The sequence below is a fragment of the Lampetra planeri genome, chromosome 25 (genome assembly GCF_965212315.1).
Source record: "Lampetra planeri chromosome 25, kcLamPlan1.2.h2, whole genome shotgun sequence".
NCBI classification, from domain to species: Eukaryota; Metazoa; Chordata; class Hyperoartia; order Petromyzontiformes; family Petromyzontidae; genus Lampetra; species Lampetra planeri.
The window spans coordinates 9,486,435-9,511,375 of NC_136131.1; the positions used below are offsets into that span (position 1 = coordinate 9,486,435).

The 24,941-nt window shown below is 50.3% G+C and overlaps 1 protein-coding gene across 1 annotated transcript; it reads left to right on the top strand.

Moving 5' to 3' along the window:
* On the top strand, positions 1–12,098 carry LOC144727432 (retinol dehydrogenase 12-like). The gene is made up of 7 exons (XM_078606259.1): positions 1–291; positions 3,592–3,710; positions 5,309–5,464; positions 6,977–7,081; positions 7,747–7,959; positions 9,564–9,753; positions 11,410–12,098. The coding sequence occupies exons 1-7, from the start codon at positions 218–220 to the stop codon at positions 11,510–11,512; spliced, it is 960 nt and encodes a 319-aa protein (XP_078462385.1). The 5' UTR covers positions 1–217; the 3' UTR covers positions 11,513–12,098.
* The last annotated feature ends 12,843 nt before the right edge of the window (positions 12,099–24,941 follow it).

Consider the following 24,941-nt stretch of genomic DNA (forward strand, 5'->3'; position numbering starts at 1 on the left):
ACACGCAATGCCCCCCCCCACCAACACGCACACACCCCGAGTGAGTTGGGACATTTATCCGCCCTGTACTTGGGGAGTTTGAGCTGTTCAAACAAAACCACCACCACCCCCCCCAACACACTCGGACACACAACTCACAAATACCGCGCGCGCCTCGGAATAACTGGAAGAGAATCATCCTCCGCGTCCCCCCGTCCACCACCGCCACTCTGCAACGATGGACGCGTGGACAATTGTGTACGCCACAGTGCCATCGATTCTGCTTCTCGCGTTCCTCGGCCCTCGCATACGGTAAGGGCTCTTGCAACCAACGCGTTCACCACTTCACTCGTCGCCTGTTCCACGCGGCACGCGCGCGCATCGTGGGATCGATCCACCCCTCGACGATGAACGCGTCCTGCCGTCCCGCGGCTGCGGTGTCAGTCATCACCTGTTGGCTCGGCCATGCTTCTTCACCAGACAGGGGGAGGGGGGGGGTGTTAGCAGAACTCATTCGGATGCCACCAGACGGCTCAAGGTGGTGTAGGGACACTGGGACGCGGCGTGGTGGCGCAAACCACTGCGCCACCGCTCCCCCACGCTGCTGCTGCTCACCGCTCACCGCGGTTCCAATTTTACATCGAAATAAATGCGTCCATGTTCGAGCGAGCAAGGCTTTTTCGAGCGTGGATTCGCATTCGACTTGGTGCATTCGTCAACGCATCGCGAGTGGGGGAGGCGGAGTCGGTGGTGCCGTGGTTATCGCTGCGTCGCCACGAGCGCCTGCCTAGGCCGTGAGTGCAGGTCGTGCAGGCGATGAACGTGAAGGATGTTTTGTCATTCGACTACGCTTCAACCACGCGGGCAGCATGTGCTTTTTCGCAAGGCTGACATCCACCAACCAAATGGATTTTCTCTGCCTGGCAGCAGCCTGCGTAGCGAATCCGCTTAGCGCGGTGGCCGGTCCCATCCACGCACGGCGCAGACTCAAAACCCCCCTTGGCGTGGTTTTCCGCATTTGCCACGAGATCGGGCGAATTGCGAAGGGGCCTTTTTCTCTCTCCCTCGGGCACTTTAACAGCACGTACAGAATGCAACGTCACGGCCGCATGACCATTCACTCGTAAACTAACGAATCTATCACACACTGCTTTCAACACTTGCTATATAATTCGGGCAATAGGTGACAAGCCCTGCCCTTTAGTCAATCCACTGCTGGATGCATGCCTTCTCCCCCCCCACCTCTCCCCGCCGCAAGCTTTCAGAGATTAGCACGGTCGGCTACGTACGGTGCGAAAGAAGTTCAACGTACATCTTATCTTCTCTATATATAACAGGCAAAGTTGTGGGTATGTGTGTCTGTTCAAAATGTTTAGCGTACTTCCCGACATGCAACAAACTTGAAATTTGCCATGTGGGTACTTTCCAGACTGTACACCATGCACAAATGATAAAAATACACTTTTGTTTTTTTGGGGGGGAAGGGGGGGAGCTCAATAATGCAGATATTTTTTGCACGGCAAGTGACTTGTGAGGTCAAATCTGTCACGTGACCCGCGCGTGTGGAAGCGTCACGCATTGCAGTGTAGCGGTTAGCGCGCTGCGCTACGAACCTAGCGACCCGAGTTCGATTCCCGCTCACGGCCACCACCGGTGACGATTATTTGAACCGGTCCTGGGCCTCTCCTAGGTCGACTCAGCCTCAAACGAGTAACTGGTGTGGTGTGTGAACATCGCCACTGGGGAGACAAAGGCGGTCGGGCGTGGTGAATCCAAGGCCCGGGCGAAGCCGGGTAGTAAAGCTAGTCCATGATATACTAACATACACACGTGAAGATTGTTTGACCATATCTCTCATCATGCTGGCCTGTGCGCGGGACGACGATCAGATCCGATTGCTCGCCACTGATGTTCGCCGTTGGCCACGATTCAAATTCTGGTTGCCGGGTGCATTTCAGGGCACACACACACGCCACCAAAATGGGTCTTTATCCAGCAGTTGATTGACAAAAGGCTGAATAATTATGACAGTATATTACAGAGTCAGCGAAGAGTTCCAGGAAGACTGCGTGTGACAGTTTTATGAGTCGGGTCGGTGAGAGAGCGGTAAGAAACTCAGGCCTTCTCACACACAACACAAGGAGTACAGACATATCTGCACACATTCCATCAGCCACACGGAATTCGAATTCTGGTAGCGGATCATTTCAGCAGCAGCAGCATTGTGGTTCAACACAAGCAACAACAGAAACCCCCAAACTCTGGACCGGTTTTGACATTCAGCGTCTCATGAGAAACAAGGACACTGGGGAAAAAAAGCTCAAACTCTGCACCGATTTTGACATTCGGTGTCTCATGAGAAACAATGACATTGCGTTTTCATCATCATCAGGCAGCCAGCAGGCGACATGGGAGGTAGCGCCGTTCGCCCAGCTTGTAGAAATCATCGCGACCCCCTGCTCGGTGATGCAATCCTGGTTAAACAAGCGAAACCGCACGAATAAACACACCGACAGGCCTTTGACCGAATCGCTAGGAATGTGCTAGATCTTCAGAGCCATGGAGCACCGATTGAGCCTCGGATGGGCCTGGATGGTGGTCGACCGCCGTGCACGGTGACAGGTTGTCATAGGCTGCTACGGGCGCTACGAGTGATGGGCCACAGGAGTAGAGTGCGCACAAACATCCATTGTTGTACTCTACTTCTGTGCCCACCCACGTCTAATGCTCCCTGCCGTCAAAACCTGTACTGACCGCAATGGCGTGGTGCTGGCTTATCAGCCAGCACCACTTTATTGACAGCCAGCACCACTTTATTGACAAAAAGGGCTGGACGTGTCAGTAAGTCAATCTCACATGGCAATTTGTCACGCTAATCGTACGTAGCTTGAGTCCCAGGGTTAATATTCAAGCCACCAGCGTCTGAACTGGGCCTCTCAAATGTAGTGCAATGATGGTCTAAACCAGGTCACCGATGAGTATGGCCAAGTAAGTCCCATGATCCCCCCCCCGCCCCCGGTGTGGAGAGGCCCTCACCCAGAAGTGCATGTCCAGGCATAATTATGATTTGGACGTTCGTGGCTCAGTGGTAGAGGGAGCGAGCGGCTTGCGTATCGGAAGGTCGCGAGTTGGAGTCCCACTTGGTGTCAATAAGAAAAAATGGACACCACTTTTTGTGGATGTCAACTGCGGTTGGCCTATGGATAGACTCATTCCCTTCTAGATTTGAAGCTTTCGTGACTGCAAGGAATCATATTCTTAGGTTTTTTTGGTAAAGTCACGTAGGTAAAACATCAAAATTAATGAAAATAAAATAAAATAAAAACAAAAATTAGCTGCAGTTAATTCGGTTGTGACGGTCCCACCTGATGACGGAGACTTGTGTTGCCTCCGAAACGTCGTGATTTTTGTTTTTATTTTATTTTAATTTCATTAATTTTGATGTTTTACCTACGTGACTTTACCGAAAAAACCTAAGAATAAGACTCATTCCCATCGGTAGGAATGAGGAGTTTGCAGCAAAAGCAGCAGGGCTGTGAGTGGGAGATGAGAAAATCACTCTGACCTTTGCCTTTAAATTGTAACTGTAAAGCTGTCTCATTTGTCTTTCAGGCGCTACTTTTCAGGTGGCATTTGCACCAGCAAGGCTCAACTCAACGGCAAGACGGTGATCATAACCGGCGCCAACACTGGCATTGGCAAAGAAACCGCCCTTGATCTGGCCAAACGAGGTGGGGAATACTTCATAGTTTTTTCTCGAACGTAGTTCATTCTTAGCTCATTCTGAGTTCTCCATTGGAAGATTGTCCGGATTGTAAATTAACGATGCTTGTTCTAGTCCGGTCCATGGTGCCTTGTAGTCGCATGGCTCAGGATACGTTGCAGAATATATTGGTATGCCCAAAGAACAGCAGCATTTTCAGGGGATGAAAGTGGTTGAAAAATATATTCATCTGGATTGACATTGGTCAGCAAATTTTTATTTTCTAATATTAACAATGGTAATGTTGTTAGTAAGTTCATGGAACACATTTAATTCTAGTTTTTCGTGAAACATATGTGATATCCCATTGACAGTGGTGCGTTAGCGCAAATAACAACACCTCAACACGTTCTTCAAAGCTATAAAGAAGAGCCATTTCCAAAACTTTGCCTATCATGCAATTTTTATATTTCCTTTTAAGGACAGTGTTTTCGACCAATGTGTTGAGTTATAGTTGAGTTTTATTTGTATATGTTTTTAAAGTGATTTTGAAGTGATGTGTTTTCTGGAAATAAAACAAACTTTGATACTGGCCAAAAAAAGGTCTCGTGTTAATATAAATCGTTTAACACGTAGACTTTCGCGACAAATATCATCCATAATACAGGTTTTTTTTGGGTTAGATCGCGTAAAAAAAAGTGTGCCGTTAAACCCGCCACCACCCGAAGCAGCCAATGAGTAAGGTTTGTCACGGAAACAGAACGTACCGATTCGTAACTAGTACAGCACACCGGTGTGTCGGCGAGCAAATACACAACATTTACAATCTGAGTACGACGTTTTGCCAGTAATTACAACTAGCTTCATCAGGCGGACAGCCAAAATAGTAACAAATTGGCATGTTCTGTTGACGTGACAAACCTTACTAATTGGCTGTGTTGGGTGGTTGGGGGTTTAACGACGCATTTATATTTACGCGATCTAACCCAAAAAATACAACCGACATTATGAATGATATTGGTTGCGAAAGCCTATGCGTTAAACTGATTTGTTTCTGTATTGTTTGATGTTATAACGTTCTGACATGCCCCGATCAGACATCTGTGAAAAATATCTTTATAGCTCGTCAGATGACTCCAGTATAAATAAATATTCTGATTCTGATAGATCACAATGTCCCTTGAGTACAGACACCACCCGTACACCTGTTTAACTTTGGTTATTTCGGTAAAGTCACGTAGGTATAAATTAAAATAAATTAAATCACAACGTTTCGGGCGCAACACAAGCATCCGTTATCAGGTGGGATAACCACAGCAAGAAACAATTGCTGTGGTTGTCCCACCTGATGACGGATGCTTGTGTTGCGCCCGAAACGTCGTGATTTAATTTATTTTATTTTATACCTACGTGACTTTACCGAAAGAACCAAAGAGTATGGATCCCTGCAGTCACGAAAACTTCAAATCTAAATTGACCCGTACACTCGTTTAACTCTGCCGATGGCTGGCTCGCTCGCTCGCTCGCTCGCCTCGCTGGCTCTCTGGACCGCCGGCTCGAGTGCCGGCGCTCCGCCGCGCCGCTTGCATACTCACTCACGCTCGCTCGCACGCGCACGTCGGCCAGGTGCGCGCGTCATCCTGGCGTGCCGCGACGTGGAAAAGGGCAACGTGGTGGCGGTCGGCATCCGCGTGGAGACGCACAACCCGCAGGTGCTCGTGCGCAAGCTGGACCTGTCCAGCGTCGCCTCCATCCGCGAGTTTGCCGAGCGCATCAACAAAGGTCGGTCAGTCGGTCGCTTTCTCGGCCCATGGCGGTCAAGTGAAAAATGTCGCGGTGGTTTTTTACGCTCGAGCCAGCGTTGAGCCACGCACAGCTCATCTCCTCTTTACACTGCCCTGAGCCAGTGGTGTAATTTCCCATATTCGTACGGCGGAGGGCAGTCTTTCCAGAGGACGGTGTTCTTCATTGCAAGACCCACGGGCCACTGGCGGTCCCTGGTGGCTTTTAGTGCAGCCGCTAACGTGCGGCCCCCCCGACAATACACAAATGTGAATCATTTTGTCTTGCAGGCGGTGTGACGGCCCTCGCACTGATGTTTTACCCTCTGAAAATTAGTGAAGAACACTGCCATGGGACAACCACCGTTGAGTTGCCTGGGAAATGGCAGCACTCATTTTATTGATACCAGAGGGATGGCTGAGTCACAAGCCAATCCGGGTTTGAATTCGTAACCTTCAGACTGCAAGCCCCTTGCTCTACCACTGAGCATCCCGGCCGGTTCTATGGGAAGAGACCTTAGCTCTGGTCGTTCATGATACCCATGTCTGAGATGCTGAATCAGCGCTGCTGAGTTTTTTGTTTAGTCCACGGGTGATTAAACAAGGCACTCGAATAGAGTTAGGCGAATGGTCTCAATTCAGTTATCAATCGTCGTTTCCATCGCCATGATCAATCCAATGCTGGATGACGGCCTCCACAATCCGTCGCCACCTGTCACGGGCCTGCCTTGCAACGATCCATCTGGAACCTGCACATGGGCTGACCATGTGCAGGTTCCAGATGTGTGTTCCGTTTCCAGTGATTTTATTGTGCCCTTCATTTGGCTCAATTCCAGCTCTGAGACTGACAAATAATCGGTTGGACCGTCATATAATGAACGTTACTCCCTGTGGTAAAGCAGGTGGAAAACACATTCCTGCGGAGGGAGCTGGTAGGAACGTTGGGTTGCTCGGTCAATGACCAGGGTCAACGGCGGCGTGGTGTATTCCGCAAATATGGCCGACTGTGAGGGCGGGCACAAGCCGGCGTGAGTAGGTTAAACGTTGAGTTTTATAAGGGCACCACGGGGTGACCAGCCCCTCCCCACCCAGCCCTACCCCTCCCACTCCCCACCCTCCCCACCACCCAGCCCCTCCCCACCCTCCTCACCCAGCCCCTCCACACCCTCCCCTCCCCACCCTCCCCTTCCCACCCATCCCCTCCCTGCACGATGGGCACAATAATCCCCTGTGGGCTGGTGTAACCAGGAGGTTCCTACCAGTAATATCTACCCCTTTACCATGTGAAGCAGAGATCACGTGAACGACCTTCAGAATTAACTCTGTGTTGTCCACTTCGCAGGGCCATTCTCCAAACGCAAATAGTTGCACAGCTCTCAAGAGATGTTTCCGAATGGATTCTCAATCTCACGCCACGACACCGATGAATTAAATTGGCGAAACAAAAACTTTTGAAAAATATACAACTCGCACAGTGTGCCTGATGCTGTTGTTCCTTTTTTTTGTCCTGCAGAGGAGGAGAAGCTGAACATTCTGATCAACAACGCGGGCGTGATGACATGCCCCTTCTCCAAGACCGCCGAGGGGTTTGAGATGCAGTTTGGGGTGAACCACCTGGGTAAGGTGCCGTCTCTCCGCCAGCCCCTGGCTCCGGCACAGCCTCTGCTTGCCCAAACCTCATTCGCTATGTCCGGCACGTTTCGGAACGAATGGCTGGGATTTTTTCTTTTTACGTAATTTATTTTCATTCCAGACCTTGCAATTGAGTTTTATGCAAGTTGTGTTTAATTGTATGTGTTTGTTGAACTTCTTTCGCACCGGAGGTAGCCAACCGCGGTAATCTGAGGTGCAAAAATTGAACCATGCTTTGAAAAATTATGAATGAGTCTTCACATTCAAGAGATCTTCCTGCCTACAAAACAACCTACCTACTACCTGAAAAATAACCTATCCACCCACCCACCTACCTACCAAATCACCTACAAACCTACACATCCACAAATCCACCCCCCTTCTTACCTACCTACCTATCAAATAACCCATCCACCCACACACAACATGCACCTACTACTCATCCACCCAACCATCCCCCTACCTGCCCACCCACCTACCTACCTACCTACCACCAACTTACCTCCCTATCAAATCACGCATGCACCCACCTATCCACCCAGCTACTACCTGCCCACACACTGACCCGCCCCCCACCGCGCGAACCAAACCACCCAGCCGTCTCGATCGACCCATGCGCTTGTCTCCTATGTTGGCGTGTGCCCTGCGTAGGTCACTTCCTGCTGACTCACCTCCTGGAGGACCTCATTAAGCGCTCGGCGCCCGCGCGCATCATCAACGTGTCCTCCCTCGCACACGCTTACGGCAGCATCCACTTCGAGGACCCCAACTACGAGCGGCGCTCCTACAGCCGGCACGGCGCCTACTGCCAGAGCAAGCTGGCCAACGTGATGTTCACCCGCGAGCACGCCCGGCGCCTCAAAGGTACCTCCGCCGCCTTGTGTAGCTACCTGCCTGCCTACAGAGGCGCTCACTTGCCCACCCAAGTGCCCGTCCACCCGTCTACCCACATGCCTACCCGCCTATCGAACTACCTACCTACCTACATCTCCACACGTACCACACCTAAGCACCTACCCAACGATGTCCCCACCCACCTAACAACGCACCCACACGCACCCATGCATGCACCCACCAATACACCCACTTATTCAATAATGTACTCGCCTACCCACGCACGCATGCACGCACACAGCTGCCCATCCACCCACCCACCCATCCACCTATACACCTATTCATTTGGCATTACCACAACAACAGCCACCATTTACCAAAAAGCGGCAGTGACGTCACCACGGCATTTGTGCCAGGCTAGTCGCCCTTTGAGGCCACTTGTAGTGTCAAAGTTCCGCTGCTAGTAGGAGGTCACAAGACAGACCCAGGTGTTATGGGTTGACTGAGACGACTCGCAGATGCGCACCACCTTCACTCCCCAGTGTGCCAACTTGACGGTATTCCGCTCGCTGTTGTGACTATCACTCCTCCGCATTCCGTTGGAGGGCAACTGCCTCCACCTACCCAGCAGCGTCCTTCACGAGCCTCCTCCGTACACAACTCCTACACTCAGCCACGACACCCACTCACCCAGCTGGACACATTCCCAACAACGTACGTATTGTTGTCTGTACGAATACATATACTATACAGACAGTGCGTGTGTGGAGACAGTGCGGGTGCAGGAACAGTACGTGGCCTAGTGGTCACGAGGGGTAATTACGGAGGGGGAACCATCTGGGAAGTTCGGGAACAGGCTAGAGGGTTCTAAAAAGGGGGCGTCGTCGGGGGCGGAGTGAGGGCCACGCCGGGAATAAAAGGAGGTGAGAGGCGACGTTGGGGGCTGCCGTGGGTCGACTGTCTCCACGCCATCCTGTCTCCACGCCGTAGCTGTCTTTGCGTCGTCGCCGCTTGCGTGCCATTCCTGGCACAAGTTATCTGCCTGTCATCCTTGAACAAGTTATCTGCGTGAAGCGCCCTTAAATAAGAAATAAAGAAACCTCTGCAGTTTGGGTCGTCCGAGAATCATTACACATGTGTAGAGGAGTAAAATGGGGACGTGACGTCAGGTGTGCCGTTCAGTGCGATGACGTCACGTCTCCTAGGGTACTTAAGGGAGACCCCGTGACATAAACGGGGTCACTGTGGGAACGGGTAGAGTAAGCAGGGTGAAGAGGGAACCAGGGGTAGAGAGAGGGGATCGAATGGTGAGTCTGGGGAGAAGCCGGTGGTAGCCGTAGAGGTGCTTCTCTCTCCGCTCGGTGGAGTCGGCAGAGTCCACGATCCGACACGAGAGAGAGAGAGACCGGAGCTAGCCGGCAGGGACCCGGACTCAGAGTAGGATCCTTAGCCCCTGGGAGTTGTGTATCCCTGTGTGTTATTGTTAAGCTTTAATAAACCCTCGGCGAAAGCCCATAACACTACCTCCGTCTCCGAGTGCGTCCGTGGGAGCTTCTCTACACGTGTATACAACACGCGTTGAAGCGTCTCATCGTAGCTGCCCGCCGCTGTCTCCGCTCGCGCTCCTCCGCCAGGCACAGGCGTGACGGTCAACTCGCTGCACCCCGGCTCGGTGATGACCGACCTGCAGCGCCACGTGGGCGTGGTGCACGCCATGCAGCGCATCCTGTGGCCGATGAGCAAGTCCCCTGCGCAGGGCGCCCAGACCAGCATCCACTGCGCCGTGGCCGAGGAGCTCGCCAACGTCACCGGCATCTACTTCAGGTGTGTGTGTGTGTTGGTGTGTTTTTCTTTTTTCTTTCGCCGGTTGGAAACATTTAGGCTGGCCTGCCTACGATCCATCCTGGGTTTATCCAGGCTGGATTGTGTGAGGAGCTCACAAATCCTTGAAAGATCTGGGCAAAGTCCCATCGGTGAGCTCCTCCGGCAGGCAAGGCTGCGTTGGCTGGGTCATGTAGCCCGCATGCCCAGCCACCGCATGTCTAAACAGCTTTTGTTCGGCCGGATCGAGGGGGCTAAACGGTCGCGGCACGGGCTAGAGAAGAGATGGAGTGATGTGGTACAAGAGGACGTGGAGCTGAGTGGACTTGCCGATGACTGGTACCAGCGGTGTCAAGATCGGCCTCTGTGGAGGAGGCTCGTGAAGGACGCTACTGGGCAGTTGGAGGCAGTCGCCCTCCAACAACAACGGAGGGCGGAGGAGCGACGCTCACAACGAGCGGAGCGCCGGGTGGCTAAAGCACAGAAAGTTGGTACAGTAGGGGGCACAGGTGGTGCATCAGCCAGTCATCTCGGTCATCTCGGTCAGTCGACCCGTGGCACCTGCTGGGTCTGCCCCGTGACCTCCTGCCAGCGGGCGTTCGACACTTCACGTGGCCTCAAGGTGCACTTGGCCTGGCACAAGCGTCGTGGTGACGTCACCGCCACTTAGTGGCGAATGGCGGTTGTTGTTGTTGTTGAAGTGTGTGTCTGGCACAAACGCTGTGGTGACTTCACTGGCACTTCATGGCGAATGGTGATTGTTGTGCGTGTACGTGTGTGTGGTGGTAAGTGCACCGTGTTGAAAACCCGGCAGGGGCCCCGAGTTTGATTCCTGGTTACGACCAACATCAGCGCAGATTTAAGAGAGCTACCTCTTGAGACCCCTTCTCCAGGTGACGTCTGGTCCACACATTAGTCGGCAGCACTCACCCAGCTGCTCTGCACATGAGAGCAGTGTTCAGTGCATGGCAGGCAAACCGACACTTTAATTCCCAGAGGATACTTTAGATTTGGAGTTTTTTCGTGACTGCAGGGATCCATACTCTTTGGTTCTTTCGGTAAAGTCACGTAGGTTAAAAGAAAACAAATAAATGAAATCACGACGTTTCGGAGGCAACACCAGCTTCCGTCTTCAGGTGAAACCGTCACAGCAAAAATTACTGTATCAATTACTGTATCACTTGAAATTACTGTATCAATTACTGTATCACGTGATACACTAATTTTGCTGTGACGGTTCCACCTGAAGACGGCAGCTTGTGTTGCCTCCGAAACGTCGTGAATTAATTTATTTGTTTTCTTTTAACACACGTGACTTTACCGAAAAAAACAAAGAGTATGGATCCCAGAGGATACTTTAATATGCCCGCACCTCCATTTAGCACGGTTGGCTACGTACGGTGCGAAAGATGTTCTGCATGCATACATACAGGTGGAATGTAGCCAATTTAAGCGCAGCACCATATCAAATGTGATGGGTGTTTTTGTGCATCCATTGGTGAAACGTCAACCTCGCCGCACTCGAGAACCTTCTCTTGACGACAGACGGCGGCCGAAACGTCGATTCGGATCCCAGCGTCTCAGCGGTGCCGCTTGAACTCTTGACCTCTGAGCCACCCCGGGCACCTCCCAACGTTGTCCGTGTTGCTTCCGTTCCAGCGACTGTGCCCCGAAGAACGTGTCGTCCCTGGCAAGCGACGACGCCGCTGCCCAGAAGCTGTGGACCCTCAGCTGCAAGCTGCTGGGGATCAAGTGGAACTAGGCAGGGGGCTCGTACTGATTCTCCCGTTTTAAATCGGGTTCTACCCTGCCGGTAGATGTGTAATGAGAGAACGCCATCCAGTGGGTGTAACTGGGTACAGGCACTATTATGTAATCAGCATCCAATCCTAAGAGGGAATAACATCTTGGTCAAAAGTGACGGGCGGAGTCGAGAGAGATGCTTCGGGATCCATCGGGAAGGTTCCACGAGGGGGGCGTGGCTAGAGGTGGAGCTTAGCTCCACCGGGGAAAATATAAGTAGAGGCAGGGGAGGACTCGTGGTCGGTGTGGGGAGCCTGGGGTCCGTATAGGCCTCGGCAAGGTAAGGTAATTGTACCCTTTTTACTGGGTAAAAGGGTAAAGGTAAAGGGTAAAGGTGTCGACATGCCAAGGGGTAAGGGTAAAGGGTAGGGTAAAATTTAGGCTCGTTGCTTTTTACCTTTTACCTTACCTGCTAAAGGGTAAAAGGTAGGGTAGAGTGATTGTATTGAGGTAAGGTAAAAGGTAGGGTAAAAGGTAGGCTCGTTGCTTTTTACCTTTTACCTTACCTGCTAAAGAGTAAAAGGTAGGGTAGAGTGATTGTATTGTGGTAAGGTTAAAGGTAGGGTAAAGGTAGGCTCGTTGCTTTTTACCTTTTACCTTACCTGCTAAAGGGTAAAAAGTAGGGTAGAGTGATTGTATTTTGGTAGGGTAAAGGTAGGCTCGTTGTTTTTACACTTTTACCTTACCTTGCCGAGGCCTAGGTCCGGACTGCGTCGCTGCTCGTCGATTCCTCTCTTCACCATCGACCACGTGACGGGTTCCCCAGTGAAGCTCGCCTCTTCTCCCCGGCACGCCGCCAGACAACGGCGAGACCGGGGGGGGCGGGGGGGTGGGAGCGAACCTCGCTGGTGAATCGGAGAGAGACGCCTCGTCCATGGCGTCGTGAGAAGGGAAATGACCCGCAGAGGGGAGGAGAGGAGCTGTGCAGTACTACAGTTAATAAAGAAGCACTCTTGCAACTCTCGTCGTGGAAGTCGTTTATTACGGATACATTGAGTCACGTGTGTAAGAATCAGGGGGTGGGATTTAGTTTGCGCTCTGCTGCATAGCTTGAAGGCATTGATGCCTCAGCTCTCTCTCTCTCTCTGTCAATCCGTCGTCTTTATCGGAGAGGCCACTATAAATCTCCAATCCGCTTGAGGCTTTCGTGCAATGATGTGTTGCTACTAGGGCGGTGGTTCTCAACCTGTTTGTTATTGCAGCCCCTCAATCAAGACCAGGGTCCTCATGCCCCCCCCCCTCACCCCACTCGTGCGCTTGAACATCTCTATCGGTGTCTTGTGTCAGGCACGTGTTGCACGTTGTGAATCAGCGGCGCCGATGTTCCCCGCGCGAGATTCGACACTTTTCCTGCACGGTGTCCATGCCGCAGCCTGCCCCACCACTTCCCCCCCACTCCACCCTGGAAGGCTTTCCTCCAAGTTGAGAACCGCTGTCTTGTGGACTTCTCCAAGCCTGCAAGAGCGAGGTGGGCTCACAAGAGGGCAGTACAGAGCCCCTAGCAGACAGCCAGAAGCCTCCTGCCAAGGCGCCAGAGGTCTTAAACGGGTTTTGATTCCTTACCCGGCTACCCGTACCCGGCCGCACCAGGGTCGCAAACGGGTACCCGTACCCTACCCGATACCCGGCTACCCGTACCCGGCCGGGTAGGGTACGGGTACCCGATTGCGACCTCTGGGATGAAGCCATGTTGCAGGCGTGGGTGGGTTGATTCTAGGAACTTGAATTGTGAGAAGAGACAAGACTTTGGGAAATGAGTGACAAACGGTGACTCGCCAGTGACTCACGGCCTACCCGTACCCGGCCGCACCAGGGTCACAAACGGGTACCCGTACCCAGCCGGGTACGGGTACCCAGCCGGGTACGGGTAGCCGGGTATCGGGTAGGGTACGGGTATCGGGTACCCGGTTGCGACCTCTGCAGGGCCCTCAGTGTCTCGTAACAGCAGAGCCGCTGCAGCCAATTCCGTTTACCTGTCGAGGCAGCACCATCCAATGTCAATCGGGGCGCCGCGGTGGGGAGAAGTTATCTCCCCCTTGCCTTTGTACGCAGGAGGTTGTGGGTTCGATCCTGAACCCTGTTGTATCTTTGGAGTCCGTGTGATATCTCCCTCCCCCCGTGATGATTGCGTCGATTGTTCTCCGCGTTCCTCCGCATTGAGAATGAACTCGCGTTGATATGATTTGGCTGCCACTATAAATTCCCACGTGATGATGATGATGATATCAGCCACTTTCTGTAAGCTATCTGAAACGAGCTAATAGCTCAGTGGGCTTTACATTGTACAATTAAATTGATAAATATCACCACCAACAGTGATCTATCCACAGCCTGATAAAGTCGTTGCCACAATCTTGTGAAGCAAGTCAATTTTACCACCTGCTCACGACCTGATTTTGTCACTCCACCTACTTATAGAATGCAAGGTCGACATTTTTACCTTTTAAGTTTCATATTGGTTACAAGAAAGGACATTAAAGAGTGTGGTCATAAGTCAACATGTCAGCTCAAACTTAACCTTGAGCCAGTGGTGGACATTCCACATTTCTGTGGCAGGAGAGAGCTCCTCTTTAGGACAAGATTACTGCAGCCCAAGGCTACAACACGTGGTATTGCCAGGTGGTCGCAAATTCAAGCATTATCCCGGCTCAGGCCTGCTCGGCTTCTCACGAGATTGGCGATCGATGTTCGTGTATGGAAATAATATTTTAAAGGTGACCAAATAATCTCTATTAAACAATGATATCGAAGAGGAAAGACCTTCATGTAGCTGTAGGTCGGTGTGGTCTGGTAACCGCTGTTTCAGGCACCCACCCTAACCATGACGATAGCACCCACGTATAAAACGGCAAGGGGAATTGGACTATGCAACACGCACTACCGCCATGCTCAACGTTAAGTTGTTTATTCTGAACACATTTCATTTACAGCATGCATGTATTTGTTTGCAAATGACCCACTATCAGAATATACGCGTGGTTTATCCAAACCTAGCTAGAGGTGTCGAAACATTATACATCAACAGCTTTTCGCGCACATGCTGATAATCTCTCCGATGCTCCAGAAACTAGTTTCCAAGGAAACTGGCAGCTTGCGGAACAAAACGTCACAGACATCGTGCCGATCAACAACACAGTTGGGGGTGGGGAGCCAATCGGTTTCACAACAATTAGAGGACATTTTACGTTCCGCGGAGTCGCGGATCATCGTCGGATTTAAACAACAGCTGTTTCCGTCAACTTTCCTAAACCGAGCAGCGGTAGTGGGTTGGGATTTTTTTTTTCTTCAAGACGGCTCGTTTCTGATTAAACTTGTCTCTGAGCTACGGGAGCGGTGTTCCGAATAAACGTGATTCCTCTCGAAGGCGCGTGCCTGTGTTTTCCCTTCCATCGCCGTTGTCGCATTCGGTGACCCGCAGCTCACGCAGCCCCTGCTGCGGTGGGTCGTCTGTTCTGCTACAACATTCGCAAAAAAATTATTGACACTACCTGCAGGTCTGACTCGTATGGCGGAAAAGCATAAACGTCCAAAAATTACGCATCAGTTTTTGAAACCCAACAAAGTCAAGAAAGTTGCAGGTGCAAACGATCTCGCATCGCGTGTAGCTAGCTACTCCATGCGGAGAGACACGGGGACACACAGGGAGACATGGGGACACACGTGGAGATACAGACACGGGTAGACACGGGGAGACACTAGGATACACGGGGAGACATGGGGGCACGGGGAGAGACGTGAAGACAAGACACGCGAGACTTGGAGACACGCGGGGAATCAGCGGCCCATGGAGAAACGCTCAGACACATTGCTGCTGCATGAGGACACATGGGGGTACACGGACACACGGGGGTACACGGACACACGGGGAGAAATTGGGACACTTCTAATGTACGTAACTACTGCACGGCAGGCTCTCACACAGCCTGACTAGCACGCGTTTGTCTATTAATGTCAATGAACTATCTCAAGCACAACCGAGAATCACTATTAATTATGTGTGTTGAGACATACATAGGCCAATATTAACGATGGCTTTTAAGCAGAGAAGGCTACCCGGGTCTCAATGTTGTCTTCAAGAGTTATCCTGCATTGGGTTGATAGGCCAATTCCATGGATGTTTGGTATGTGGGAGGAAACTAGTGACATCTCACATCCAAGATGTTTTTGAGTGCCACGCAGGCGAGATGTTAACTACCTCGCCTGGTATACAGGATGTTGTGGGTTCGATCCCGACCCTGATGCCTGCTGCTGTATATTTGGAGTTTGCATTTTCTCCCTGCAGTCGCGTGGAATTTTTCTCTGTGTCCCTCCACATTTCGAATCAACACGCATTAAGATAATTTGGCTACTATAAATTTCCACATGATAAGCCACTTCGTTCAGCTATCATTTGTGGGCCAGGTCACTTCTGAAGGAAGAGCTATAGAACTCAGTGGGCCTTGCCTGATAAAATAAAAAAAAAGTTTAGTTTAAACTAAAATCTTGAGATGGATTCTAAAATCCATCGCTCGACTCACCATCTGGCCAACGCGCAGCCCCAGCCTACAACAACAGCTCTCGTCAGTTGCCTGCAAGTCTGCCATCCAAGTATCTAGCCAGGCTCAACACAGGTTAGCTTCTCAGGCGTGCCAAGAGATCAGGTGCACTAAAGTTGATTTGGACGTTGGTCAATTATGATTCGTGGAGGGGGGTGGGAGGGTGGGCGGGAGTTATTGCAAGTGTATTGAACTGCATTGTGAACCCCAGTGACCCGAGTTTGATTCCTCTCAACAAAGTAGTGCGGGATTTAGCAACCCAAAAAAATTAACCCGTAAAAACAAAGTTTTTCACTATAAATCCTTTATATGCGTGTTCAATGGGCCACAACCCAGCCCACATTGGTCTTTGAAACGGGCGGCTAGAGTCCTCTCGTCCTCTGGCTTGAGATGGCTGCCACCTATGGGTCAGATGATTGCCTGCCACCATTAAGCAATTGGTAATTAAATATATAACATTTTTACCTAAAAAGTGTTAAATTTTCCAAAAAAAAAATTTCACGAAAATAAATTGTCACGCACAACGAGTCTGTGTGCAAAATGTCAACTCGATTGGATCACGGGAAGTGGGTTAAAAAACGACCGGAAGATTTGCACGGTCGTAAGCGCGCAAACAAGCAAGCAAGTGAACTTAATATAAAGGATTTAAAAAAGATGACGGACTGAGTCCACACCTGACCGAGATCTGAACACGATTGTGGTTGTCGCATGCTCTACTCGCTGAATGCCACTCAGGCAGAATGTACACAGCCCTTTTTTAGCCAATCCACTGCTCGATGAGGGCCTCCCCATGCCGTGTGGGTCGCAGGCGAGGGTAACTTGACCATACTTGACCACGCTGGTCAGTCCCGGATTAAAGACAATGTGGGATCATATAAATACAGTACAACCGTGTTTCGTTTTTGCTCCACTGCCCACGACGTAGCACATCCGCGCAGCCGTCCAATGACAACCGTCCCATCGGACTACCAAAGGCTCAAGCCCGCTTAGCTCCTGCGGTGGGTCTGAGTTGATCGCGGGTGCATTCCGGGTGATTGGGCCATAGACCGCGGCTGCCACGCTGCGTCTGCATTAGCGGAGAGCGGGCCGCACCAATTGACGACGTCGCATTTCGTGTATTTATGACAGCCGGTTGGGCATCACGCCACGTCTCGTGGGCAAAGCGCCACGTCGTGCGCTGCGGGTTAGTGGAGTTTGAGCAGAGTGGCGCGTCCCGTAATCTAATTTGACGAGATTTTTGCATTTAGGGCGAAATTGCACATGCGCGTGCCAAAAAAAACCAACAATAAAGCAAAAAAAAAGCGCCCGCGTATAATGAAGTCCGGTCGTAAATTGGAATGGTATGGAGAAATAAAAAAATTGAGATGCGATAAAACAAACAGAAAAAACAATTCCAGCTGATTTGTCGCGATTATTCATTCGTGACGTGCGCGCCCCGGGACCTCCTGGCACGGTGGTGAACGTGGAGGTGATATCACCTGGCGCTACGCCAAGTGGTCAAACAGGCGGCGGGGCAGCTGAGCAAGCATATCGTGGGGCAGTGACCCTACCAGATAGAAGGGCAGTCACTCCATCAGACAGAAGGGCGGCCATTCTGACAGATGGCCATCTGAGCAGACAGCTGGGCGGCAATCTAGCCAGATTGAAGGGTAATCGCGTAGTTAAGCTGGTTAGGCATGTAACAGCCACACTTTGGGAGAGATTCTAAGTCATTCAGCAAGGCAAGTGCCTTAGCCAGACAAACGCAGAGCATCGCCACCGACCTTAGCCACAGCGAGGATTTGAACTGAGTTCTACGGTTTCATAGGGCAATGCAATAAACTCCTATGTGCCACCACTCCCCCTGCTCTTGGTTTATTACCGCACTAACCGCAGACGGAGAGTGTAATTAATCTCGTGCCGTGTTTCTGGACTGCACCAAATGGACACCATGGTCTTCGCTGAGCGCGATGGCCTTTTAACACCCGGCGGCATTTGTTCAACAGGCCACAACTCTGCTGATGAGACTTGTAGAAGTTTGAAACGGTTCCAAAGTTTCTGCTGGTTGAGTAAATTCTCAATTTTTTCCACTGCCACCAAGCTCAGGATCTCTCTTTCCACAGACATCCGTGCTGTCGACCCCATTGCTCCTATTCAAGTCCAGGCTCAATACCTTCTTCACATTTACCCCTGCCTACAACTGACTGCCTCTTTTTCGATTTAAAGCTTTCGTGACTGCAGGGATTCATCTTCTTTGTTTTTTCGGTAAAGTCACGTAGAAGGGAAATAATAAAATAATAAAAATATATTTTTGAATGCTTTATTTTTATTATTTTATTATTTTCCTTCTACGTGACTTTACCGAAATAACCAAGAAGATGACTGCCTCTTTCTCTGTCGATAAAATAAATATGCCCCCTGTTTCCGTACAAGCGTATTTAGACGCTGTGTACATCCCCATTGGTTTGCACCGTCTCACACAGAGACCCATAGATTCGTACAGATACTCATAGACTCGCAGAAAGACCCAGAGGCTCGAATCAGGAACCGATTGACCTACACAGAGACCCATAAGCTCACACAGAGACCAATAAGACTCGCACGGAGACTCAACAGGGAAATTGACATCGCGACATTTGTAATGTCTTCTTGGTTCTTTCAGTAAAGTCACGTAGAAGGGAAATAATAAAAGAATAAAAATAAAACATAATAAAATACAATTCTCACGACGTTTCGGCCACAACGCAAGCAGCCGTCCTCAGGTGAAGAACAGGTCTGTCGGAAAGACAGACCTGCAGTCACGAAAGCTTAAAATCGAAATTTGTAATGTCGTGAAAATTAATATCGTATTGTATCGTGGAAAATTTAGATCGCATGCAGACACCCATCCAACGGTAGAACTCTGCTCCACGGAAGCGCGACTCACAAACTCCTTGTCGTATCTCCACCACCACACGGACCAGGATCGCCACTGCCGTCTGGAACGCGGCTGTCTTTTAAAATCCTTCATATTAAGTTCACTTGCTTGCGCGCTTACGACCGTGCAAATCTTTCGGTAGTTTTTTAACCCACTTCCCGTGATCCAATCGAGCTGACATTTTGCACACAGACTCGTTGTGCGTGACAATTTCTTTTCGTGAAAAAAATTTTCCCAAAATTTAACACTTTTTAGGAATTTTTTTTTTATATTTAATTACCAATTGCTTAATGGTGGCAGGCAATCATCTGACCCATAGGTGGCAGCCATCTCAAGCCAGAGGACAAGAGGACTCTAGCCGCCCGTTTCAAAGACCAATGTGGGCTGGGTTGTGGCCCATTGAACACGCATATAAAGGATTTATAGTGATAAACTTTGTTTTTACGGGTTAATTTTTTCATTGTCTCGATACTGGCAAAAAGGTCCCGTAGATAGAACTGCTCAACCCGAGCTGTTCATACTTTGAGACTTGCATTGTCTTCGTACTGTTCGCCTTTCGGCGTTGTTCTCTGGACTAACGCTGGTGGTGAGGCAAGGCCATGAAGAAGGATGTCTCTGGTGTGTAGGCCCAATCAGTTTCAAAGACAATGCCATATATGATCAGAGTTTGTTTTGTTTGCATGATTTTCCACAAGTACGTGTGGTTAATGCAGACTTGATGCCTTGCAATAGGTGTCAACTTGGTGTTTGAACATCTTAACACCTGTTCTATTGCCAGAAAGAGTAAAACCTATTCTTATTTTTCATCGTCATCATCCCGCTGCTACCGCTGTACATTCGCATGGGAGCGCTCAATCCACACAGACTTCTCAAAGACACTTAAAAACTAATCTACAATTTATTTTTCGATTTCAAGCTTTCGTGACTGCAGGGATTCATCTTCTTGGTTCTTTCGGTAAAGTCACGTAGAAGGGAAATAATAAAGTAATAAAAATACAAATAAAACACAATTAAATCATTTCTTTTATTTTACCAAGTAAGGCCCACTGAGCTCTTTCGCTCTTTTTCAGAAGCGACCTTGCGACAAACGATAGCTCAACGAAGTGACTTATCACGTGGAAATTTATAGCGGTCAAAATAACTCTCAGCGCATGTTTCTAAAAGTGGAGGTCGAAAAACCGGAGGACCCGGAGAGAAATCCACGCGACCACGGAGAGACACGCAAACTCCAAATATAGAGGCCTCAAGGTCGGGATGGAACCCACGACCTCCTGTATACCAGGTGAGGTAGTAAACATCTCGCCATGTAACTTAAAGGCCCCATCTCCTGCCTCTCTAGAGGAGAATAAGTTTGGCTCCGCACCTCACAGGGTCACGGTGAATGTATGTCCGTGAAATATTTTTCTGCGTCGTTATTTTGTATTGTTTTCATTACTCTTTCACCCCACGCTAACGGAGAATTGCTTGACGACATAACAGATTGGTGCCAGAACGATGTATGCATGTTGAACTTCTTTCGCACCGGACCTAGCTAGGGTGACTGTGCCTCTACTTGAGCATATTGGCACAAGGCAGATGAAAGTGGAAACAAATAACGAGATGTATAAGTGGACACCTACGGGCCATCTGTCCCATGGTGCGTGACGATGACGACGACACCACGACCCTTTCCCCCCAACACTCGAGGTAATTTCACGAGGTTCACAGATTGCGTTTCATTGCACAGTTTCCCCGTGACCACAGTGACAAAATTACGCAGCCGCAATTGCGTCCCGTGGCACGGCACTTTTGAGTAACGTCCGCTCTGCATGGGGGAAGGAAAATGTGCAAGCAGCTGAAATTGAACGGGAGAATAGTCCCAGAGTTTGGCGATGCACAACTCCCGTGCAAACATTGTATTGCTATTATTAAGCTTGCGTGAGTGATGGCAAACGTAAAAAAAATATAAATGATCTGGGTCGGTAAGAAGGTCAATTATGTTTTATTTTATTATTTGTATTGTTTCCATTCTACGTGACTTTACCGAAAGAACCAAGAAGATGAATCCCTGCAGTCACGAACGCTTTAAATCGAAATTTAAGGTCAATTAGGATGTGAAAGCAGATGTCTGAAAGTGCGTATGGTCCAGTGCAGCTGTTGCCAAAACTTACGGGCAGATTCAGAATCGCGATTCATCCCGGGGGAATCCTATGAGCTGTGAAGCGCTTTTCCCCGCATGCACGCCCGCTACTTTCGCGGATGTCTAGTTGGGAACCGTGGGCCACTGTCTGCTCGACCCTTGTTCACAGACCACCAACCGCAATAATCATAATGCGATTTTGAACGCGCTGCACAATATTTCACGGACGTGATCGACCGTGACCTCTGAGGCGCTAGAGTCAAGCTCAGTGTCATTCTAAATCCAGGCGTAAATTGAGGTGGGGCCTTAAAGAGGGCGCCTTTACGGTAGAGGCGGCGTCTTTAAGTGTCTCTTAGAAGTCGGTATAGATGTTACGCTGTGGGGGGCGATGACGATGGTAGTGCTGATGATGATGGAAGTGGTGATGATGATGATGGCGGTGGTCGTGATGATCGTGGTAGTGGTGATGATGATGGTGGCGGCGATGATTATGACGGTGGTGGTTGTGAATTGTGATGGTGGTGGTGATGATGGTGGTCGTGATGATCGTGGTAGTGGTGATGATGGTGGCGGTGGTGATTATGACGGTGGTGGTGGTGGTGATGATGACGGTGGTGGTGGTGATAATGATGGTGGTGGTGATGATGGTGGTGGTCGTGATGATCGTAGTAGTGGTGATGATGATGGTGGCGGTGATGATTATGATGGTGGTTATGGTGGTGGTGATGGTGGTGGTGATGACGATGACGGTGGTGGTGATGATGATGGTAGTGATTATGACGGTAGTGGTGGTGATGGTGATGATGGCCGCATTCCAGACGGCTGGGGCTGCCACATAGTAACCACACCGTGCACCAATAACATTTCTCTCAAAATTAAAACCACTCTAAAACACAAAGGGGAAGGGGGGGGGGGGTGTTGTAAATCGTTAATGTAAAAGGCGTGAAAACGAATAACTTGCTTTTTATTGACCAATCTAAATAGTTGCGTAGTTACAATGGGCAGCTACAAAAAAAGTCATGGCATTTCAAATAAACAACAGGTAAATAATCCGTATCGTGTCCGCGACGACCACAATTCGAGGAACCACCGCTCGAAAGAATTCTGGCAGCGAGGAGTCACAACCGCCGAGAGGACAAATGCGAACGTGCAGAGCAGCACCTTTAACAACAAATATAAAGTAATATTAAAAACAAACTTTAAAAAAAACACGCTTTAATGAAATGTACTATTAATGGCAGAACTCGACGACTCCAGGAAGTGGCCCCGAAGCTTGCCATAACGTAAGGGCCCGTGGCCAATTACAGCCAACGTCAGTTGAACGTGGACAATTAGACCCAAGCGGAAACATAACATGTAAAAAAGAATGTAAAAAAATACGTTTTCTTTTATTTGTTATGATAGAATATAGTATTGTCATCAGTATAACACAAGTATACCAAGTTTGCAGTCGATAGCACATTGGGAAGTGTGTTAAAATTCATATACAAGATTTGAGGATACAACAACGACGCCAACAGACAGAGTGAGTTCATAGAAAGCGTGTAAAAATAATGTTAAAAAATATCTTTTTCATTTTTTATGATAGAATATAGTATTGTCATCAGTATGCCATAAGTATACCAAGTTTGCATTCGATACCACATTGGGAAGTGGGTTAAAATTGAGTTACAAGATTTGAGGATACGACAACAACAACAGACAGAGTGAGTTCATAGAAAGCGTGTAAATAAAATAAAACACAACACAGATAGACGGCCAAGTCTCTAGTACGTCTGGTAACATTCACAATGAGCTAGCAACCTGCACGGACTTCCCGACACCGCTCCCTCCTCCATCGTAAACCCACGGCCGACACCTTCGACGCGGCTTTGCGTTGGGTTTATTCGTTTTCTACTTGAAAGTCGTCACTTTTACACAGGCGTCTTACACAACGCGAGCACGTGAACACACAAATACAGCAAATACAGACAAAGATCCCCCATGTAGCCTTCACATAATGTAGAGGCAAGTGCTGTTAGCGAGCAGCACCTATGAAGACCGGCACTGCAAACGAGGGGTGAGGGAGGGGGTCCAACATTGCGCCCGATCGCCTTTGTATCCCCAGTGGCGATGTCTACACATTCCACCAGGTACTTACTCATTTTGAGGCTGAGTGGACCTAGGGGAGGGGCCCAGGACCGGTTCACTTCACTGGTGTTGGCCGTGAGCGGGAATCGAACTCGGGTCCCCCGGGTTTCATAGTGCAGCGCGCTAACCGCTACACCACCGCTCCCCCATAAACACACAGACACACACACAGACATACACACACACACCAACAGACACACACACCAACAGACACAGACATACACACACACACAGACAAACACACACACACCAACAGACAGACACACACACCAACAGACACACACAGACACACACACACCAACAGACACAGACATACACACACACGCCAACAGACATACACACCAACAGACAGACATACACACACACACCAACACACACACACCAAACAGACACACACACCAACAGACACACACACACCAACAGACACACACACCAACAGACACACACACCAACAGACACACACACAAACAGACACACACACCAACAGACACACACACACACCAACAAACACACACACATACACACACACAACCAAACAGACACGCGTACAAATCTACCGCGACGTTGCGTGACAAGACGCCGGGCAGGAGACTGTTTGGGTTGCATTGCTCAATAACCCAGAGTCCTCGTCGCCTGGAGACCTGCGCAGTAAAACAGCCACTTGGGCTCGCTCTTGGCCAAGCGTGGACACTTTACAACCCAGCGGTCATCACGGGCTGATCAGGGGTTGTTGGTTTATGATGCGACTCTATTCGCGATTCGGGCCAGACTTGAGGTTGTAAAACAAAGAAGGCGGCAATAACAACCGGAACGAGCAGGCCTTCTCTATAGAATGGTTCACCCTTTGTAGTTTTTGCCAACGTGAGATGCTATTTTTTTTTCTGAGAGGGGGGAGAGGGTGCAGGTGAAGGGGTTGGCATGGCCCCCCCACCCACCCCGTGTGTAAGGGTTTAAGCTGGACGTCTGTGAAAAAGAGCTTCATTGCTCATCGGATTCCTCCAGCACAAATAATGATTCTGATGCTAAAACTGGGAACCCCCTTCTCGCTCACCCGCCTCCTAATCCTGCTCCTTGTTGTGGGAACCAGCGCCCGGGCCTCTCATCCAGACCCTGTAGGTCCCAGCGCTCGGGCCTCTCATCCAGACCCTGTAGGTCCCAGCGCCCGGGCCTCTCATCCAGACTCTGTAGGTCCCAACGCCCGGCTCCTCATCCAGCCCCTGTAGGTCCCAGCGCCCGGCTCCTCATCCAGACCCTGTAGGTCCCAGCGCCCGGGCCTCTCATCCAGACTCTGTAGGTCCCAACGCCCGGCTCCTCATCCAGCCCCTGTAGGTCCCAGCGCCCGGCTCCTCATCCAGACCCTGTAGGTCCCAGCGCCCGGGCCTCTCATCCAGACCCTGTATGTCCCAGCGCCCGGCCTCTCATCCAGACCCTGTAGGTCCCAGCGCCCGGGCCTCTCATCCAGACCCTGTAGGTCCCAGCGCCCGGCCTCTCATCCAGACCCTGTAGGTCCCAGCGCCCGGCTCCTCATCCAGACTCTGTAGGTCCCAACGCCCGGCCTCTCATCCAGACCCTGTAGGTCCCAGCGCCCGGCTCCTCATCCAGCCCCTGTAGGTCCCAACGCCTGGGCCTCTCATCCAGACTCTGTAGGTCCCAGCGCCCGGCCTCTCATCCAGACTCTGTAGGTCCCAGCGCCCGGCTCCTCATCCAG

Excerpts from the sequence above, each read along its gene's own strand:
- LOC144727432 (XM_078606259.1), top strand. The coding sequence starts at position 218 with ATGGACGCGTGGACAATTGTGTACGCCACAGTGCCATCGATTCTGCTT. Across the intron at positions 292-3,591 it reads TTCCTCGGCCCTCGCATACG|GCGCTACTTTTCAGGTGGCA; the intron begins GTAAGGGCTCTT and ends TTTGTCTTTCAG. Across the intron at positions 5,465-6,976 it reads TGCCGAGCGCATCAACAAAG|AGGAGGAGAAGCTGAACATT; the intron begins GTCGGTCAGTCG and ends TTTGTCCTGCAG.